This window comes from Nannobrachium achirus (genome assembly GCF_963921795.1).
Source record: "Nannobrachium achirus genome assembly, chromosome: 16".
Lineage (NCBI taxonomy): Eukaryota > Metazoa > Chordata > Actinopteri > Myctophiformes > Myctophidae > Nannobrachium > Nannobrachium achirus.
In genome coordinates this window covers 35,854,632-35,875,263 of record NC_137823.1, presented here as the reverse complement: position 1 = coordinate 35,875,263, position 20,632 = coordinate 35,854,632, and the positions used below count along the sequence as shown (strand labels likewise).

The following is a 20,632-nucleotide window of genomic DNA, read 5'->3' as shown; positions in this document are numbered from 1 at the left end:
GAAATGTGAAGATACCCTCTATACACTTAAACTTTATGTTGGTTTGTTTACAGTTGAGTGAGAAAACAATGTTTCACATTAAGTTAATCATCTAGGGACCCCCCCAAAATAATTGGGGGGTCGTGTGTGATGTGATGACATCATCAAACGATAAAGTTGACTTCAACTCAACTTTTTACTGAGTCGGGTCGACTTGAAAAAATCACAAGTCGTTAATGACCTATCTTGGACCACATCTTCCAAAGTCAAGGACAGAGGAAGACAAATTGCAAATGTGTACAACGGTGGTACAGGTGGGCCTCTGTATTTTAATTGCCGAGTGGATGATCCAGGATTATCCCTCATAAAATGTTATTGTCCTGCAAACAGACAAAGGTATCTTGTGATCTCTGTGGGGATTTAATCTATTGCCATCTATGCAATGCTTTGGCCAAAACACAGCCGCCTGCCCTACCATCAGCAGCACCTAATGGAAAGCACTAGATGGAATCAATGGGGGCTTTTCTTATGGAGATGGACCAAACACTAACACTGTTTACTCAACCTTAATAACAATGGAGCAAAGACTCTCTTCTTGCCCCCTCGCCTTGTTGCACTGACAGCCAGTTCCTGCACCACAGAGTACATCAGGTACTCTCCCAAAAAACGTGGGTGAGGTTTGGAATGTAAATGGCAGAATGAATAACATGCATTCAAAAGAAGAGGATGAACACGCAGACTAGATGAGGGGCTGAAGCACAACTTTTTCCCCCTTCTGTCCAGATATCATTTCACGGGGTTCCACCTAAACTGAGTGAAGTATTATGACCCTCCAGGCTAGAGGGAAATCATTGGGGTTTCGTTCATTGGCTCCGTGTCACTTGGCTCCTCTCACACATGCACAACAGAGTGTGCAGGCGGCATTACTGTAGAGATGAGACGGCAATAATGTGCTCAAACACCTTCCTCAGATGTATCGATAAAAGAAAAGGCGGATGCGGCAGTTATAGGAAGTGCACATAAATCATCTGTTCTGTCTCACGTACATACAGTACACAGACAAAACACACGCGTGCAGTAATAACAAAGGCATCCGAGCGCGCACACGCACACATACAATCGCATAATAATGTGTGTGCGTGTGTGTGTGTGTGTGTGCACGTGCATACACACGTGTGTGTACACACACAGCCAGACACCATTTGTCCATTCCAGGTAGGTGAAGTTCAACTGGGACATAATAGCTGGCAGTCCACCTCTATATATTTTGATAAGAAGTCATTGTTAATTAGTCTACTCTAGTCCAACGGCACATAGCAACATTAATCCAGAAATTAACATCTCTTATTAAACTGATTATCAACGATCCACAGTATATGGAATGGAAATTGGTTTATGTAATAACACATCTGAAAGAGAAAAATACAGAGAAAATAGTGCACCAGGAGGCTGCACTCAAACGTGCGTCATGGACTGAGCTGGACAAAAAGGGTGAAAAAACTAAAAACAAAAAAATGCTTCTCTGACACCTATTAGTAGGTTATTATGTTACCTATTATTATGTAATAAAACGCTCGAAATGCATAGCCTGTAGGCTACAGTGACTTTAAGTGGTGGTTTAGGACTTTATAGGCTACATAAAATAATTAAGGAATATTCATTTTATTTGTACAAACATACACAGACCTGTAACAGACTATGGATAATACAAGTAAATATCCTCAACCCCTTTATGGATCCATTTGGTTCCATCTGTTAGTACACTCTCAAGGAGTTGAATGATTGACAGCCCTTGCCTTGGTGACATCACTGCGCGACAAAAGGCGTCGTCGGGGGGAAGAGAGGCAGCAATCAACTGAACCACTGCACGGTGGCGCACGGAGGAGAGGAGAGGAGAGGACAGAGAGAGAGAGAGAGAGAGAGAGAGAGAGAGAGAGAGAGAGAGAGAGAGAGAGAGAGAGAGAGAGAGAGAGAGAGGCGACGCGCAACAGCAACAGACAGCGACACGAAGAAGGAGCGACACTTTTCCTGAACTTATTGCCTCCTAAAAAACTAAAGTCCGCAGAACGTCTGCTCTTTTGAAGATGTCCAACCGAGGTGCTTTATACTTAGATCGGTCCTGCCTACGCCAGCTCGCTTCCTCATAAGACTTAAACGGTTTTTTCCCCCACTTCTTCTTCTTCTCCCGTCCTCCTGACCAAGACGCCTTGACTTGCAGCTGGGGAGGATTATTATTATGTGCAAGAGGCACAGATAGATCGGTGCAGTGCGTATGGGCTGTCTCCGGTCCGGGGACCTAACGCGTGGATTAAACACGAATTAATGTGGAATTTATCGGAGCCCAAAGCTGGAACGACGACCGGACACAGCGCTTCCTTATCAGGTAAAAGAAAAAGAACAACAGTATTACATAGGCTATAATGCAGCTTTGTTGACTTTTGTTTACTTAACTGTTTCTCTTACTCCTATACACTGGCTTTAGTTAGTGTAAACTTTGAATGTTTATTATAAGTGTAAAATGTGTGATATGGCTAATAATTGTCAAAGGAGAGATATTTCACTGTAGCTACCTTAATAAATGTGCTTGAAAAGTGGCGAATTTCTATTCTGGACTGGTTTAAATATAGGCTACCGTTAAAAAATGTATAGCTACTTCTCGCAGTTTCTTTAGTTGTCTTTTTTTTTCTTTTTCTTTTATTTTTTGATGTATGTGTTTTTGATGTCTTGTCGACTCAAAGAAGCAATAAGCGGGGCTACATCTGGCCCTGGTCCGCACGTCAGATCTAACACCTGCAAGCCTCTTGAAGTAACTCTATCCTTTATGATTATAGTCATACATGGCCGTCAAAGCCTCCGCAAACAGACGCTCGTAGCGCTGTCTGACTGTCTCTCTCTCTCTCTCTCTCTCTCTCTCTCTCTCTCTCTCTGTTTATTCTAACCCCTCTTTTTCATGCCAACATTCTTTCATGCGTTGTTGTGTGATCTTTCTGGGTTTTACGCGGACTTGTGTTTTTTTCTTTCTTTCATATGCCCTCACCAAACACATTTTCTTATCTCTCCTAATTGGAGACTCTTTTTTTTGTCTGCAACAACCCCCCCCCCCCCCCACACACCGCTCTGAGTTTCTTTGATTTCTGCCTTTCCTGTGTGCCACCCCCCCCCCCTTTTTTTTGTTTGACTCGTGCCTTTCATAACTTCCTCGCCTTGATATGTTCATGTTTTCAGTTCGTCCTCTCTATTTAATGTTCAGATCAATCTCCTATTTCAGTTAGATGCCTCATTATAGCCTGCGGGGGTGTTATTCCCTGATCTCCCCCCCCTCCCCCCTTCTTTCTTTCTTTTTTCTCCTTTAGTTTTTGTTCTGTACTTCAAAGTGAGGTGTCTCCCTTTTAACCTGCTCTTGCTTCGATAATTTCTATTGTATGGACGGATCATCATCATCATCATCATCACACACACACACACGCGCACGCATGCACGCACACACACACACACAGCTGGGGGAATGCCGCTGCTGCTGCTCGCATAGTGAACCCCTCATGTCATGTCCCCCCTGCTGTCAGTGCGCCCCGTGCAGCGGCTACATGGCGGTGCGCGCTCCGTACTGACAGCCTGCCTCCTGCACTCCTCTCTCCGCAGGGACTGACTGACCATGGTCACCGTGGTCCGTTCTCTCATGGTACTGCTGCTCGCTCAGGTGCTACTGGGAGGTGCTGCGGGGCTCATCCCCGAGGTCGGCCGGAGGAGGTACAGCGAGTCGGGCGCGGGATCCAGGCAGACCCCGGAGCGCTCCGAGAGCTTTCTCAACGAGTTCGAGCTGCGGCTCCTCAACATGTTCGGACTGAAGCGCAGGCCGAACCCGGGCAAGCAGGCCGTGGTGCCGCAGTACATGGTGGACCTTTACCGCATGCACTCGGCGAACGGGGACCACAGCGGCAAGCGGCCCAGGAACATGGGCAAACACGCAGAAAGGGCCGCCAGCAAGGCCAACACGATTAGAAGCTTTCACCACGAAGGTACGTATTAGTGACATACTTTAGCTGTCAGGTGGAGGAGAGCTTGCTCTTGCTCTGCTCAGACAACACAAACCTATATTTAAACATGACTCAGTGCGCGAGGAGCGAACTTCTGAGTCTTTACTGTTTCATGGAAGGTTTAGTCATCGATAGGTGACACGCGTCCGCGCTATTACACCTCCTAAATAAGAAGATAATCACTTTTAAAATGTCTGTGACCGCTATTTCCAGACAGGCAAAACGTGCCGCGCAATTACATTTCTGCCTAATCCCTGAACTATGTTGTGATGCAACCGTTTTAACCGAGCATTCCTCTGGCGCGGCTGCAACAGGCATTAACAACATCAAGGGTGGTGGGATCCCTGGGGTAATTTGTTTCTTAATAATTGATGATGTTTGCGTGGGCTCCGAAAACAGTTTTTCCAGACACGCACCACGGGAACAGGATAGAGGGCGGTGTGCCTGTGCGCAGGTGATAGTCATCACCCTGTTACTGCAATAACACACGACATGACATTACACTAACACGCATTATGACAGAGCCCTGGTGTCAGACTGAATTCTGAGTCATTTTCTAACAGGACTGAAATTAGTCCTTGGGAAACGGGAGGGGGGAGGGTGCCTTATTCTTTCCAAATCGCCCTCTCTGCGCGCTGTGCGCCATTACGCACGTTCCAATAATATAACACCATAATTGCACACTTAGTTTATACCTTGGATATGGACTGATTGTTGAATTTTGCGTTTCATTTCAGTCCCATTTTCCCCCGTGCTCAGGAGGAACATATGTTGTTCAGATGATTAAGGCTCATAGAGTACAAAAGTGTGTAGTGTAGCCTCTGGCTAAAGTGCATTAGTTCACAAGCCACATGTGCATATTCAAATTATTGATGCAAAGGTGTTTACTTTTAACCGTGACTGGATACACTAGAATTATCCCACAAGCAACATCAGGATGTCCTTGAGTGATGCTATGCTTGTTTGCTCAATGCATTTGGTAAGCAGTCACTGTCAAGTGGCACACACTTGATTGCAATGGAATGGTTTAAATCTCTTACAATGCATGAGAAAAAAATAGTCTCTTTAATGGTGAGCACATAACCTTATAAGTGACCTTTGGTCCATTGGATCCTTAATCTCCTATGGTCCATGTCTGTGTGACTTTATAATATTGTCTGTCGGGCAGAAACTTCGTATCTCCACTCAAATGTGTACTATTTTCGTAAGGTAAAGCCCCACTTCATCACATAAGACTGTCGCACAAGACTAGTGAAAATAGCAGATCTACACACACACAGTGCCTCGCATCGAGGCATTGTGTGCTTGTAGATCTGCTATTTTCACCATTTTAAATCAGTTTTAAAATAAAATACAAAACCTTGCATGTTTTGGACATGCAAGGTTTCCACCCGACAACAACGATAGTACAAGCTACAGAGTCCATAGGGGTTTTTACACAACGTCCTCCTCCTCATACAGAGTCCTAAGTGTTTGAGTGGAGAAGTTTCCACCAGGGGTGAGTCAGAGGGGTGGTTGAGTGGTAGCTTGGGTGTTCTCCAGAAGCCTCGTGTGGATGACACCCAGTGGCTAAACTGACACATTACAAACAACCCTTGGCCAAGGGAGCAGAGTCTGAGTGACTGCTCCCATCCCAGCCCACAGGGGCGTACACAAGGGGGGAAAAGTGGGACTGAGTTACTAGGGCCCAAGGTGGAGGGGGCCTTAATTATTGTATACTTTAGCTATTGAAAGATAGCAGATATACAAGCTCACAGCGCGGCACCGAGTGCCGCGCTGCAAGCTTGTAGATCTGTTATTTTTGAAAAGTCATGAAAATGTGTGCAAATCTTTGAATACATGTGTTTTTTAAGCGAACATTTGTAACTCAGATTTTGCTTCTGGGGGGGTCCCTGGATCTAAATATTTTGAGATGGGAGTCCGTGGCCAAATACATATCATGTTGAGGGTCCTTCACATGAAAAGGTTTGAGCACCACGGATTTGAAATATTCAAAGACTTGCACAAATGTTGACAATTTTTCAAAAATAGCAGATCTACAAGCTAGCAGCTTGTATATCTACTATTTTTTGTGTTCCCCGTCTAAATGGGTTAAACCCCCTCCCCTAGGAAGAACATTCATGGGGGGCCTGCAGTGAATCCTTGTACCTAGGGCCCAGAATTTGGTGCGACACCCCTGGTGACTGCTCCCATCCCAGCCCACTAACTGTAAACCTCCAGGCCAGGCCAACGTACACCTTGACACCACTGTCCATTAGGGCTGCAGTCAGGTTGTGTTTACCTACTCTGCCCTGGGCGTTTCATCCCATGTCAAACAGCATTGCGCGACTGTTAAGTTGTCCCCGACGTCAGGACATACGGAATTGATGACGGCCTCGTGTAATAAGCATGTATCTACAGATGTAAGGCCGGCACATCAAAGCACGCAGCCGCAATCCTTCATAGCGTCTCCTCGCCGATATTAATTTCACCGGGATAATTAGTTTCGGCTCTATCGGTTTTCAAAAATAACCTTTTTCCATGCCAACTAGAACATTTACACTCTTCCACAGGAACCGGCGGGGGTGATGAATGACCGAACATTAGCCGTTATCTTTTGTTTTGGCATGCAGCGCGAAAAGAAATTAGGAATGTTGATACACTCATATCTGTGGTTCACAAGTTTTTGACATGCCGCGACATGTTCACACTGCAGTTCCCTCAGAGAGAGAGAGAGAGAGAGAGAGAGAGAGAGAGAGAGAGAGAGAGAGAGAGAGCGGTAGAGAGAGAAAGAGAAAGAGGGGGGGATGAAAAAGAGACAGAGAAAGCAAAAGAGATAGATAGAGAGAACTCTGGAAAGAGGTAAAGAATGAAAGGATATGGGAAGGAAAAGAAAAGAGGATTTGGGATTGAGAAAAAAAGTTGGGAGAAGGGGATTTGGGGGGCTGAGGAAGGATAGAAAGAGAAGGATTGGTGACGGAGGAGAGAGAAAGAGAGAGCAGGGGTTTTCCCACATCAAATGAGGAGTGATAGGGCTAATTGAAGTCTTTGTGCCTCGTGAGGGAGGTTCTAGGATGAGAAGGTGGAATTTCCTAAATGCCTCCTTTGAAAAAAGAACTAGAAAAAAGGAGGCCTGAGTTCAAAGTTTGTGTTTATTTCACCACACCAAACACACACAAAAAAAACATATATATATACGTCTGCATATATCATCTCTGATCTACATAAAGTAAAAGTTCAAAGACAGGCTGCACAGAGAGAAAATTGCATTTTTGTTCTTACTGCCATCTCTCTCATTTGTTGCACACTGCGAGGGAAAAACATTGCCGGCGGAAAGTGTATGTTGTTATCAATGTCATTTAAAATACGATTCTCGTGTGACAGTTAAGCAGTGATGGCTGAATTAACCAGAATATTCACTACCATCTTCTTCAGCTACAGAAAGAGCAGATATGTGAGCAAGCACCTAAATAGGATGTGGTTGATAGACTTTGAAAAAAAAGGAGGCTGGCAATAGCTGGGGCAGTGACATTTTCTGGTAGTATGGGGATAGTGTATATGATTTTTTTTGGGATATTTTTCCAAGCGCAGAACTGTTAGCACTCCCTAAAAATAAAACTCATTTGGCTGAAGAAGGACAAACATGCATGCTATAAATACCCAAAGGCAGTCTCCCGTTCATTGACAATGGATTAGTGCCAGGTTTCATATCTTAATGCATGCTCCTGGCTTCAGGGGAGAGCCGTTCACGCTCACTATGAAAAGCATCTGAAATTTATGAATTATATATTAGTGGCATTCTCTTGTCATGCAATTGTTTTTTGAAGCTGGCCAGTTCTACAAAGGTTAATTCACGGTTGGCATTTGGAGACATTAACATTTTAGTGTTCATCTGATAAATGTCCACATCCACTTCCCTATTGCACTCTTGTCAAAACAAAGCTTTGAAGATCCCTAGATGGGGCAACCTTTTTTCCACCAACCGTGGTAATTGCATGTAGTGGCCAAATCTTAAAGGGCAATTATCCCCCGTGTGGCATTTGGCTAATGTGCATAATTGAAGATGCAATCGCAGTTCTTCTGCTTGGGCATATCAATACAAGGGAGCACGCAGCTTTGATCTTATGACATTTAGCCTGGTCAAATTTATGAGCACGGTGGTAATGACGCCATGAGATCACCCTGAGCATTTGCCTGCATTTACACTGAGTAATGCATGCATGGTGTGGGTGCCTGTGTGACGCCTGTGTGACACCCGCTCATTGCAACCACGTGGCAGCCTGGCTCTGTGCGACGGGGAAGAAGTAAGCTAAAGCTTACGTTCTCTCTCTCTCTCTCTGTGTGTGTGTGTGTGTGTGTGTGTGTGTGTGTGTGTGTGTGTGCGTGCGTGCGTGCGTGCGTGGGTGCGTGCGTGTGTATGTGTGTGTGAGTGAGTGAGTGAGTGAGAGAGGGAGAGAGAGCAAGCAAGGGAAACCATGTTAGAACCCGTTTTCAGCCAATATCTCTCCGCTTTTACAAAGTCCATGAAGTCAACTAATACGTATTTTTTTCTCGTACAATGCCTAAACTCAATTGCTCCAGACAGTGAATGTTGTTCACACATGTGACTCTCTCTGTGCTATCCCCCTGTAGAGTCCATGGAGGCCCTGGCCAGCCTGAAGGGCAGAACCACCCAGCAGTTCTACTTCAACCTCACCTCCATCCCCGGAGAGGAGCTCATCACCTCCGCAGAGCTTCGCATCTTCAGGGACCAGGTCATGGCGGCTGTGGCCTCCGGCAACTACTCGAGTAACGCTGCCGCCGGTGGAGGCGGCTTCCATCGAATCAACGTTTACGAGGTGTTCGGTGCGCCCGTCACGGCCGGCGGAGAGCCTCTGACGCGCCTGCTGGACACTCGGCTAGTGCAGGACTCTCTGAGCCGCTGGGAGAGCTTTGACGTCAGCCCCGCCGTCTCTCAATGGACCTCGGTGGGGCGCCACAACCACGGCTTCATGGTGGAGGTGCTTCACCCCGAGGGCGGGGATCGGGAGGCGGAGCACACCCAGAGGCAAAGCAGGCACGTTCGGGTGAGCCGGTCCCTGCACGGGGACCAGGACTCGTGGCCTCAGGCCCGCCCCCTGCTGGTGACCTATGGCCACGATGGCCGCGGGGACGCCGTGCTCCACACGCGGGAGAAGCGTCAGGCCGCTGCCCGCAAGCAGCGGCGGAAGCACCAGCACCAGCAGCGGGCCAGCTGCCGGAGGCACGCCCTGTACGTGGACTTCAGTGACGTCGGGTGGAACGAGTGGATCGTGGCGCCCCCCGGGTACCACGCCTTCTACTGCCACGGGGAGTGCCCCTTCCCCCTGGCGGACCACCTCAACTCCACCAACCACGCCATCGTGCAGACGCTAGTCAACTCGGTCAACTCCAACATCCCGCGGGCCTGCTGTGTGCCCACGGAGCTCAGCCCCATCTCCCTGCTCTACCTGGACGAATATGAGAAGGTCATCCTTAAAAACTACCAGGACATGGTGGTCGAGGGCTGTGGCTGCCGGTGAGGGGTTTGATGGAGATGGGACGGATGGACAGACAGACAGACGGACAGACAGACACAGCGAGGGAGGGATGGGAGGGATGGATCGATCGATGGAAAGACTTATAAGAGAAAGAGACATGTGAGAGGTTAATATGGACACCCGGTTTCCCAATGAAGACGTTTATTTATATGGAAGAGAGACACAAAACAGAGCTATTGTGGAAGAAGAAGAAGAAGAAAACTATATATGAATATATTTATGTCTACGTAATGTTGGGAAAAAAATAAATATTTTAATCAGAGGAATATTCCTTTACTGGTTTTGAAAATGTATTTCTGATGTACATTTCCAAATGGGTGCAATACCACATGAAGTATAATGCTCAGATTTTTATTTTGTATTTATTTCTATTATAACCACTTTATTTGTAAATAAATAATGTGTATTTATCGTGAGAAAACACGTGGTCGCTCCAGTCTTCCCAGATTGCATACAGTGAACTCCAGTGCTTGTTGACTCAGCCTCGTCAGAGGGATGTGTGGCTAAACTCTAAACACGAATAACACGAGTCTCCAAGCTCTCTCACATAAATTAGCCCGAAAAGAAATAACACACGACTTGCAAGCTTGCGCTCCGCGGCGCTGATTGCAAACCAAGCATGGACTCCTACAGTAAACGTAACTGGAGACCAACAACAATAGATGTTTATAGAGGAAGATGATGGGGGCTCGCTAGGTCAAGGGTGCCAGTGGTGTAATGGACTGCTGTAGGGTGTAGGGTCACGGGAGGGGAGTGACAGGCCCACAGATGTTATAACCTCCCCGGGGAGGATTAGAAAAACACCACGACATGTTTTCCCGCATCGCATGTCATTGCAAAGCTCCCTGGGAAGGCCGTTCTCTAAGCTAAACCCCTGGGATTTTCGTCTTTTCTTGATGGATATGAAGTGTGTGCATGTGGGGTGGGTTTTAACCTGCAATCAGTCTTTCAAAGCGGGTCCGAGCTTATTTAAAGAGTGATTTGAGACATGACAGGTTGCAACCTCCACGGCCCCTCAGCCAGGGCAGGACTCTACAGTACCCTACCTACCGCCACTTTAATTAATAATAAAGACAAACAAACACGCACCTGTGCCACACACGCTCAGACAGATTCTGAACCTTGGGCAGGGAGTTTGGCTGCCTTCCCTTGCTTCCTTAGCTGATGGCTCTGATGTGTGCTTTCTGGCACAGGAGGGGAAAAAAAACACCCTCGCTTGGCCATGGGAGACGTTTGAGAAAAACCTGCGAGTAGCAGCAGCAGCAGATAATGAACTGCAACACAAACAATACCACACACTGACACCAAGAACAGATTAGGAGTCATGTTTTATTCACTGAGACAGTGGTTCTGGCTGGCTGGCAAAAACAAAACGTATCGTGTGTCTGTTGCAAGTCAGTCCAGGCCTGAACGCCCCAAGTTAATATCTTAATACTGTGATGTTCACTGTGAAAACAATGCAACCTCTAAACTAAACTGAATTGCTCCAGAGAGAGAGAGAGAGAGAGAGAGAGAGATGAAAAGTCTGATTTATACTTCGTTGTATAATGGCGATGCACACTGAAAATAGCCGATCTACAAGCTTACGCGTCACATCTGCAACACGGTGTGAGCTTGTAGATCGGCTATTTGCGACGCGCTACACACGGTCGTACGACGGCGCATAAATCAGGCATTACACCGCAGCCACAATGGCAGATCAGAATCAGATAATGAGAGGAAGGGAAGAGAGACAGAGAAGGGAGAGTTTTGTGGAGTTTGACTGACTGCATTTTCTGCTGTGTTTGCATTAGAAAAAAGGGCTTGGAGGGAACACAGGGCAGCTCAAAATGCTCTAAATAGAATGTGTTTTTTTTTATGCGAGCGCACATCGGGACCGTGGAATGTTGGTTTTCAATCTCAGACACATGCGTACGCTCGCATGGAAAACCAACGTGGTTGTTTTTTCAATCATCTATTCAAGGGTTTCCTGGTGGGCTTCTCTCTTCCAAAAAAACAAATGTGCGTCGAACAAAGATACGCTTGTTACTCATATTCAAAACTGTAAATCAAAACATTTTAAAAGAAGGGGGCCGAGAGAGGCTTTATCCATGGGCAGTAAAATAAAAAAAAGCGCAGAGACGTCAAATTCTTTTATGTCACGCACATCACTTCCCCCCCTTCCACCTTTGTGCGCTGTGCGGTGTTTTTCCTCGCAGAGGGGTTCACGTTGTGTCTGTTGACACAGACGCTGTTGGGCAACAGCAGATGTCAAAATACCCATTCTTATCCTCTGGTGGCGTATATAGCGCCCAATCCGCTGCAGATGATGCAACCAGCCAGTCATTTTGTACCCGTTCGACCCCTCCCAACCCTATAGCCTCCCTTCCCCATTCCACCCCCCCCCCCCGTCCGCCTCCGCCTCCTCCAGTCCCTACCACATTTCAGTTTCAATCTTCTGCATGTGTTATTTTATTTTACCTTGTATCCGCTCCCCCCCCCCCTCCCTCCCTCCCCCAGTACGCCCACCCCCACCACCACCCCCATCTCCCCTCCTCTCTCATCCCATCTGGTGTCCATTTCTCCTGTGTAGGACCCCACCAGACCACAACCCAGCAGCACCAGCAGCATATGGGCTCCCCCCATAGCTCTGCTCGGTAGCAGCGCCTTGAATCCCCCCCCCCCTCCCCCATCCACCGTTTTAATGGACTTCGGGAGTAAGTCACTTCGCACCGTACACGTAATGAACATTTGATGGAAGATCAACGGAACATTCCTGACAGGACAAAGATAGAAAATGAAAGTTATACCAGTAAACATTTCTAGGCTGAACTCGAGAGTTTTGGCCAATGAGGAATATAAAGGTGGTGGGGGTGGGTGTGCTGCAAGAAGAAAAAAATGCTTGTGTTAAAAAAGTGTTAGATTTAGTGGTTTGCCTTTATAGCTCAAGTCTATAAACCTTTCATTAGGTCGGGTGGAAATACTGCTCCCAGGGTGGGTTGCACATGGGCAGTGTTCCTAAAATGTCGCCTCTCCTGCACCCGGTCCCAGCTGAACTTGGTTCCGGTTGTTCTGCGTTTGTAGTTTAGTAGTGTGTGTGTGTGTGTGTGTGTGTGTGTGTGTGTGTGTGTGTGTGTGAGTGAGTGAGTGTGTGTGTGTGTGTGTGTGTGTGTGTGTGTGAGAGAGAGAGAGAGAGAGAGAGAGAGAGAGATGGGGGTTCTGACTTTAGAACCAGGTTAGTGTCAGACAATTCCTTAGGGACCACTCCTAAAACTCTCACTAAGAGCAAGGGGTCAAGGGTCAAAGCAATAAGGGCCTATTATCTCTGCCATTACTGACTGACTTCCAGGCTCATCACGTCAACATGGGTTAGTGGCTCAGAGTGTGGTCAGCCAGTGGCTGGGACTGAGAATAATATGGCTATGTTCCAAAATCCAGTTGTGTGTGCTACTCGTGTGCTATTTTAGAGTGCACAGAATATAGAGTGATCTATTCTATAGCGTACACGTTCGGATGTCAGGCTAAGCCTTTTTGTCCTTTCTTGTGGGTGCGCGCGCATGTCTGTTTGTGTGTGACTTTGAGTTCTATGTTAGTGATTTAGTTATAAAAGCAGAACTGTGAGATATGCTTTCTTGGCAGGACACTCTTCACCTGCTACACAGGCCTCTGCAAAGTCGCTCTCCGCAAACTGATTTTCCCCCTCGTTCTCCCCACGAACATCTGGCAAATCAGTTAAAGGTGTGCTGTGCACTCGTTGTTTACGCACAAACACACAACAGAGCGGCCACACAAACTGATGAACATAACACTGGCATTAGCGTGGCAGGGCTCTTTTCGCTCTGCTCCGCGCACTGCGAAACCACACCAAACGGCCTATATGCAACTCCAAACAACCAAAATCATAAGGCCTATAAAATCTGATTTCCAGATTTCTGGCTGGCCCCAGGTTTTGGAAAGTATGCGGCCAGCATGCCATGCACCCCCTGATTTATCCTTGGTTGAGTGCAGTGTCGCGCACTGAAAATAGCAAATCTACAAGATCAGCTATTTTCGGTGCACAGCACGGGGCGCGCAGCTAAGCATAAATCACCGTTGCGATGGAGCAAAGTGCTCCATCGCCATGGGAGATTCTAGGCCGGGGCTCGTGCCAGGGCGGGACACCAAAACGCCAGGCCGAAGGGAGGGACGCGGGGAGGGACGACAGCAACGGGGAGGGACAGCGGCCACTTTGGAGTTTCTTTTTTTCTTCTCCTCCTTCTTCTTGTTAGAGTTCTTTTTTCCCCCCTTCATGTGCCGCACACACTAATTTTAGAGGTGGTGCACATGGGTGTTTTTTTTCTTCCTTCTTTCTGTTTTCCGAGAACAGCCAGCGAGATGACGTCCAGCATAGCTGAAACTGTGGCATCTGTGCTGCAGCTCTAAACACATCAAACGCACCCCACGTCCACAGATTCAGGAGCAGAGCAAATATGGAGATGACTTTTCCAGAATGACTGCAGTGAAGATAGTACTTTCATATATACAGTCTCATTCCGCTGTGTGTAGCGTATGCGTAGACCCATTTCAGTGTGCCCGGTGTGCCTGTGTAAGTAAGTGTGCATGTGTGTGTGTTAGGGCATTAACGACTTGTGATTTTTGCAAGTCGACTCGACTCAGTAAAAGGTTTAGTTGAAGTCGACTTTATCGTTTGATGACGTCATCACATCACACACGACCCCCCAATTATTTTGGGAGGTCCCCAGATGATTAACTTAATGTGAAACATTGTTTTCTCACTAAACTGCAAACAAACCAAAAGTGTATAGAGGGTATCTTCATATTTCAAAAGTGCCAATTTAAGGACTTTTTAATACCTATAAAATGGCAAATTAAACATTGTCCAAATTGTCAAATGGTGAGAATAGCAGATCTAATAATAGTAGATCTGCTATTTTCAGAAAGAAAGTATTTTTTTTTTTCAACTTCGACTTACCCTGGTGGGAGTCGACTTGTGCAATGAAGTTGACTGAGTCGACTTGTCGACTTTTTCGTTAATGCCCTAGTGTGTGTGTGTTTGGGGGGGTGGGCTGTGCACATGCGAGAACATAAACGCAACCGTGCCTTGCTCTTGCTTATAATGTTTCAGCACAAGTGCAGAGCGACAGGCTTGTGGGAAATGACGGTTACATTACTAAAAGGTAACACTAAGTTGTTCCTGAACTATGCTCTGCTACTGTCATTAGTGTTAGAGCTAATCATCCGTGCAATCACAGTGAGGCTGGCCTGGAGTGACATGCTGGAATTATTACCTCTGGCTGGGACTCAATGGCGGAGAGAGGGAGGAGCCCATATAACAGCCTTATGGTCGGGGCAGTATAGTGTAAGTAGCTGGGCTACGCCGTACTGTCAGAAGCGCCCTCCACTGATTTATACTTTGTCGTATTACGGTTCGAGTGCCGAAAATAGCTGATGTACAAGATCACGATGTGATTGCGGACACGATGCGTCATGAGCTTGTATATCTGCGATTTCTGGCCAGTGACCCCGTCGTACGATGAAGGATAAATTAGCCTTTATGATCGTCCCGAGAGCAAGGCAATGAAACCGTAGAGGATGGACGCTGGAGCCTGCGCCAGACAGACGATGGGCGGGCAGCGGCAGGACAAACGACCTCGTTACACCGTAACGCTTCATCTCTCGTCCAGGGGACAGTGAATCACACACACCTATCCTGTCATGGACAGAGGGGGGGGGGGGGGGGGGTCGTGTGTGTGAATCTTTCCGTCCCTCCTTGCCTCCTTGGTCCCACATTCCCTCTCTGTCTTTCTGGTAAAAAACAACAACATCTCAGACAGAGAAAGAGAACAGAAAACATTGGAAGAGTGTTTTATAATATGGTAAAACGGTTTCCGACACAGACAAGTAATTTATAACCAAAGATGAAGAACCTTGTGGGTTACAGCTTGTTTTCTGATAAACCTGATGCGATGCGAATAAAGGGCTTTTGAACAGGGCTGTGTGTGCACCGTGTGTGCAGCGCCTGTCTTCTTTCCTCCTTCACCTCAAGGTGAAAATATCCTACATTTACCAAATTACATATCATGGGCTAGGCTATGGGGTTCAAGGATGTGTACCTTTGCCGGTTTGTGGACCAGCGCTTTTCCACAGAAAAGGACACAGGAAGCAGGTCCATATGGACCACATATGGGGCTTCCAGCGCAGGGCCTCGGAGGATGGATTCGCCTCCAGACACACTGTTCTGAGGTCAGTGTTGTGTTTTCTCCTGTGATGGTTACAGTTAAAGTTTGCTGGGGGAAGGGTTATGAACTCATCTGATCCTGGAACCGCGCCTGCAGCGTCGAGGGGGGGTTGGGGAGGGGAGGGGGGGGGGGGGGGGGGGCGTGTCCTTGCACCGAAGCTTGAAAGGAGGCGAGAGTGTGGTTAAGGGGAAGCGTCCTCCATCTTTGTAGCAGGAAGTGAAGAGATCAATCAAGAGAGAACTACATGACATTCGCCAGCATGCCTGGTAGATAAATGTCAATCTGAGACACAGTAAATCTCACCATTACCACACTTATAAACTACAAATCGGGGGATGTACCAATAAAACGCCACCGACGCGGATCTTATCGTTTGGTCTGATGATAGCCGCTATAGTGGACAAGGGCTCACAGCGTTCACGCTCCATGCTTGGTTTATGAATTTTAAATATTTTTGGGAATATAATTCCCACTTTACAGAATCTCAGCATAGAATCTTTGACTCCCTGACTATTTGTAAAAAGAAAATTACTTTGTTTTAGATTTATTGCAGTGGTTCTCAAAGTGTATTCCGGGGACTCTGTGGGGTCTTTTGGGGGGTCTAAATTTACCAATGCAAGTCTGTAACTCTGACAGTGTACAAAAGGAACCAAATGAACCCTGACAGGTCCATTTGGTTCCATTCGTACACTGTCAGAGTTAAGGGGAGACCTTGACATTTGAAAGTTTGAGAAACACTGATCTATTGGATACAATTTGTTGCATACAAGTTGATCATGCAAAGTACTTCCGTTACTGTGGGACAGTAAAAAAAAAAAAAAACAAGAAAAAAACAACAACGCCTACAGTTCATTCCATCTGTGCTCTCGACTATCTCAGGAACTGAAGAGGTTTTGATTTGATGAGCATGTGTGGCCTCTTTCATCTGTGTCCAGCCAGTAGATGGCAACAACCCATCTCCTATACTGTCTTACTACTGTACCACACACACACACACACACACACACACACACACACACACACACACACTAGGGATGGGACGATAAGCGATATTATCGTTTATCGTGATAAAAAAACTCATGATAATCTATCGTGGAGATTTAATTTATCGTGATATCGTCCTCCGTCATGCACCGGGATCAATTCACCTTTTATTTGCTGAGCTGCATATCTGGTACCACGTAAACCCTCTATAATTGGAAAAGGTACTTATAATATACATACTTGATAGTCTTTTTTCACTCTATCAAATGTCTTTCCAAATGTTCCGCCCCAGGATAAGTTTGATTATCGCGGTAATATCGTAAGTCGTGATTTATTTTGTCCCAATCATTGTGATATGAAATGTACATATCGTCCCATCCCTAACACACACACACACACACACACACACACACACACACACACACACACACACACACACACACACACACACACACACACACACACACACACACACACACACACACCCAGCCTCTAACTCCTCCACCCCCTCTCTCTCTCTCTCTCTCTCTCTCTCTCTCTCCCTTTCTGACAAGTGTCAGCCACAGACAAGGCCAAGATAGTGAAGGATTCTCAAATTGATAGCTAGGTATCATGTATCATTTCTTTTCAAGCTTGAAGGGGGCTTACTGTGCTTGAGGGACTTCTGTATGATCGCATTCCAAAAAACTGCTCCAAAACCCCGGGATGACAGAACGACTACGGCAACTCAAATATCATTGTCATGGAGCTGTGAAGTGCCAGTTAGGCACCTTGAGGGGCTGCAGGCCTGGAACGTTCAGTCGACCAAGCATCAGTTGATCCCCGGCTATGAAAGGAGACCTGTTATGCCGTTTGGGAGCCTCGGTTGGTGGTCTATGAGAACAAGCTGCTGCTGAGCCCTTTTGTGCTTAGAGCAGATTACCAGGAGGCTCCTTCCAGATGCAGGGCGCAGAGGCGACCTGGGTTCTATTTCCACCGGGTGCATGGGACAGATCTGCTCCCCACACTTTTCTCATCAGCGTAATAAGCCTCATATAAGGCAACGGGGTCGCCGCGGTCAAGGATACGTGCACCTATCACCCCTGCCGTTCCATTTGTCTGTCCATGTTTGAATATATCCGTCCGTTCGCTCGTTCAAACCGTTCATTGGTGCATTTGTCCGTCCATTCATCCATCCATCCATCTGTCCATTTAACCATCCAGTCTGTGGGTATAGTCTCTGCTCCAAGCTCCTCAATCTTTCATTGCGATGGTGTTATTGTCGCACCCCTCAGTGCTGGAGGGATGCCAGAGGATTCCGATGTTTAATGTGAACTTATTTCAGCTGCACACTCTCAACACTCTGTGACCGCTTGCAGACTCAAGCCTGAATAGAAGGTCAGGGAAATGCTGCTCCACTTATTTACTCTACCGTGACTGATTGCTATCTGTTGGTCAGATGTTGTCTCATACCTGCCCCGAATGTGTTATACAGCTAGACATGTGCATATCGTCGTTGTCGGGTGAAAACCTTGTATGTCCAAAACCATTCGTTTAGCATTTATCATTCCAAAAATGATTTAAACTAGTGAAAACAGACGATCTGCTTGTATATCTGATGGCCTTGTATGATGAAGCAGGGCTTTACTCTGCGAAAGAACATACACATTTGAAACTTGGAGATACGAGGTCTCCACCCGACAATGACGATATACAGAGTGAATACTACAATCAAACAATTCACAAAAGGTACTAACGAGTTAAAAAGAGAAAAGGGGAGAAAAAAATAAGTGCTTTGCAAGTAAAAAGCACTTGAACAGAGGTACTCTGGGAAAATAAATCTCCAGTACCAGTCACCTCTCTTGAGGCCAGGCGTCATCGACCTGAGTGTGGAGGGAGATGAGTGGAGCCAGGGGCGTCACAAGGGGGGGGGGGGGGAGTGGGACTGAGTTACTAGGGCCCAAGGTGGATTATTATTGAAAAATAGCAAATATACAAGCTCACAGCGTGGCACCGAGTGCCACGCTACAAGCTTGTAGATCTGCTATTTTTTAAGTCTTGAAAATGGGTGCAAATCTTTGAATATATGTATTTTGGGGGTGTCCCTGGAACTAAATATTTTTAGATGGGGGTCCACGGCCAAATACATCATTTTGGGGCTCCTTCACATGAAAAAGTTTGAGCTCCACTGACATAGAAACCTTAGAAGGATTTGAAATATTCAAAGACTTGCACAAATTGTTCACGATTTAAAAAAAATAGCAGATATACAAGCTCACAGCGCGGCACCGAAGCACAAAATAATGCATTCCCAGTCTAAACGTGTTAAACCCCCTCCCCCTATGAAGGACATTCATGGGGGGCCCCACAGTGAGTCTTTGTACCCACCCAGGGCCCAGAATTTGGTGCGACACCCCTGGAGCCTGTTTATGTAAAGAGCAGGTCCCCAAACCTGAGGCCCCCGGCCAACTCAGCTCTGAGGTGTAACTCACACTCCCTCACCCCAGCTCTCCCACAGCCTGTCAGTGAGCATGGCAAAGACTGCCTCACTCCAGCTTCCTGTGACTCACTTCCTGTCCCGGCCCTGCACCTGCGCTCCCCTGGGTGATGTCATGGCAGGTTTTCCTCTTGGAGTCGTCGCGCTACTGAGCACACTCCCCGTCTGGCATATTATGTGTGTGTGCGCGCGCGTATACATGTGAATAGTGTGTAATGCATGTGGTTGTGTGTGAGTATGTGCAATGTGCATGTGCATGTGCATTTTCTTACGCGTATCCATCAGTGCGCCTGGCTCCGACATCAATCAGCAGACCCGGGGTGAATACAGCCCTTCATGGCTTTAGTGATGACCTCTTCCACGAGGCAAAGAGAGGAGAGAAGCGCATTAAAACGACAGCAGAGGAAGAGAGGAGCGGTTCTAGACAGAACATGGACGCAGGCCCAAAGATGGATTATCGTGAACCCGCCTCTCTCTTTCTCCTTCCCTCCTTCCCTTCCAAAGTCCAGCATCTTCACGGTCCCATTTTTTATATCTGCGCAATCCATTACATCATTTTGGGAATCCTGCCTGCGGATTCAGACTGACCTTCACCTGTTGCAGACTTGACCTCTGCGTGAAGGGGGGGGGAATCCGCAATACAATGAGAGACAGAGAGACAACCTCTAAATGCCCCCGATATCTGTAGGAATAATTATATTAGGCTCTTCTACCAGCGGTGACCGCAGTGAAAATGATAGATTGAGGGGAACGCACCACTTGGACGGGCCTCGTGAGCAAATGGAAATATCGTATGAGAAAGCGGTGCATACTTTTTTCCCTTATCCTGGACCGTACAAGGTAATGTTGTTTTTCTTCTGAACAGACCTTTTTTTTTTTTTTTTTTTTTCACGTTTCTTTTTTCAATCCTTCAAATTGGCCGAGTGCTTCGTGAGCTGGCAGGAAATGCCTCATGACTCCCATCAGCGGAGGAGAAACCCGTTTGGGGTCAGGGGTCGCGGGAGGAAGGCAGCGGGCATGTATCAATATTCATTTCCTTTTCTGGTATACGTTCGCAGACCTCTCGCTTCGTCGCACTGTTTTCTCCCCACATCTCTTTCACCGGGTTCCGCGTCATTACTTCTTGCTAGCCGCCCGTTGACAGCGTTACCGGCTCTAATGGTCTTCTGTGGGAAAAGTTAGCGCTGTCTCCTACCTACGTTTTGTCTGCCACAATATATTTGTGTGTTTTTGTGTGTGCGAGTGAATGAGTATTTTGTGTGGACATTCACGTGTTTTTTTGAGTATGTGAGTGGGTGAGTGAGTGGGAGAGTATCTGTGTGTTTGTGGGTTAGCTGCTGAGAGCTGGCATAGTCCAGAACCCAGCCGGGAAGAGAGAACAAGGAGATTTCTAACTTTCTCTGT

General features: G+C 46.9%; 1 protein-coding gene across 1 annotated transcript; it reads left to right on the top strand.

The window, feature by feature from the left end:
* Window positions 1-2,005: 2,005 nt before the first annotated feature.
* Window positions 2,006-9,532, top strand: bmp2b (bone morphogenetic protein 2b; the record flags this gene model as incomplete). The annotated part of the gene is made up of 3 exons (XM_080744618.1): window positions 2,006-2,362; window positions 3,619-3,995; window positions 8,625-9,532. The coding sequence occupies exons 2-3, from the start codon at window positions 3,632-3,634 to the stop codon at window positions 9,530-9,532; spliced, it is 1,272 nt and encodes a 423-aa protein (XP_080600744.1). The 5' UTR covers window positions 2,006-2,362; window positions 3,619-3,631.
* Window positions 9,533-20,632: the final 11,100 nt, after the last annotated feature.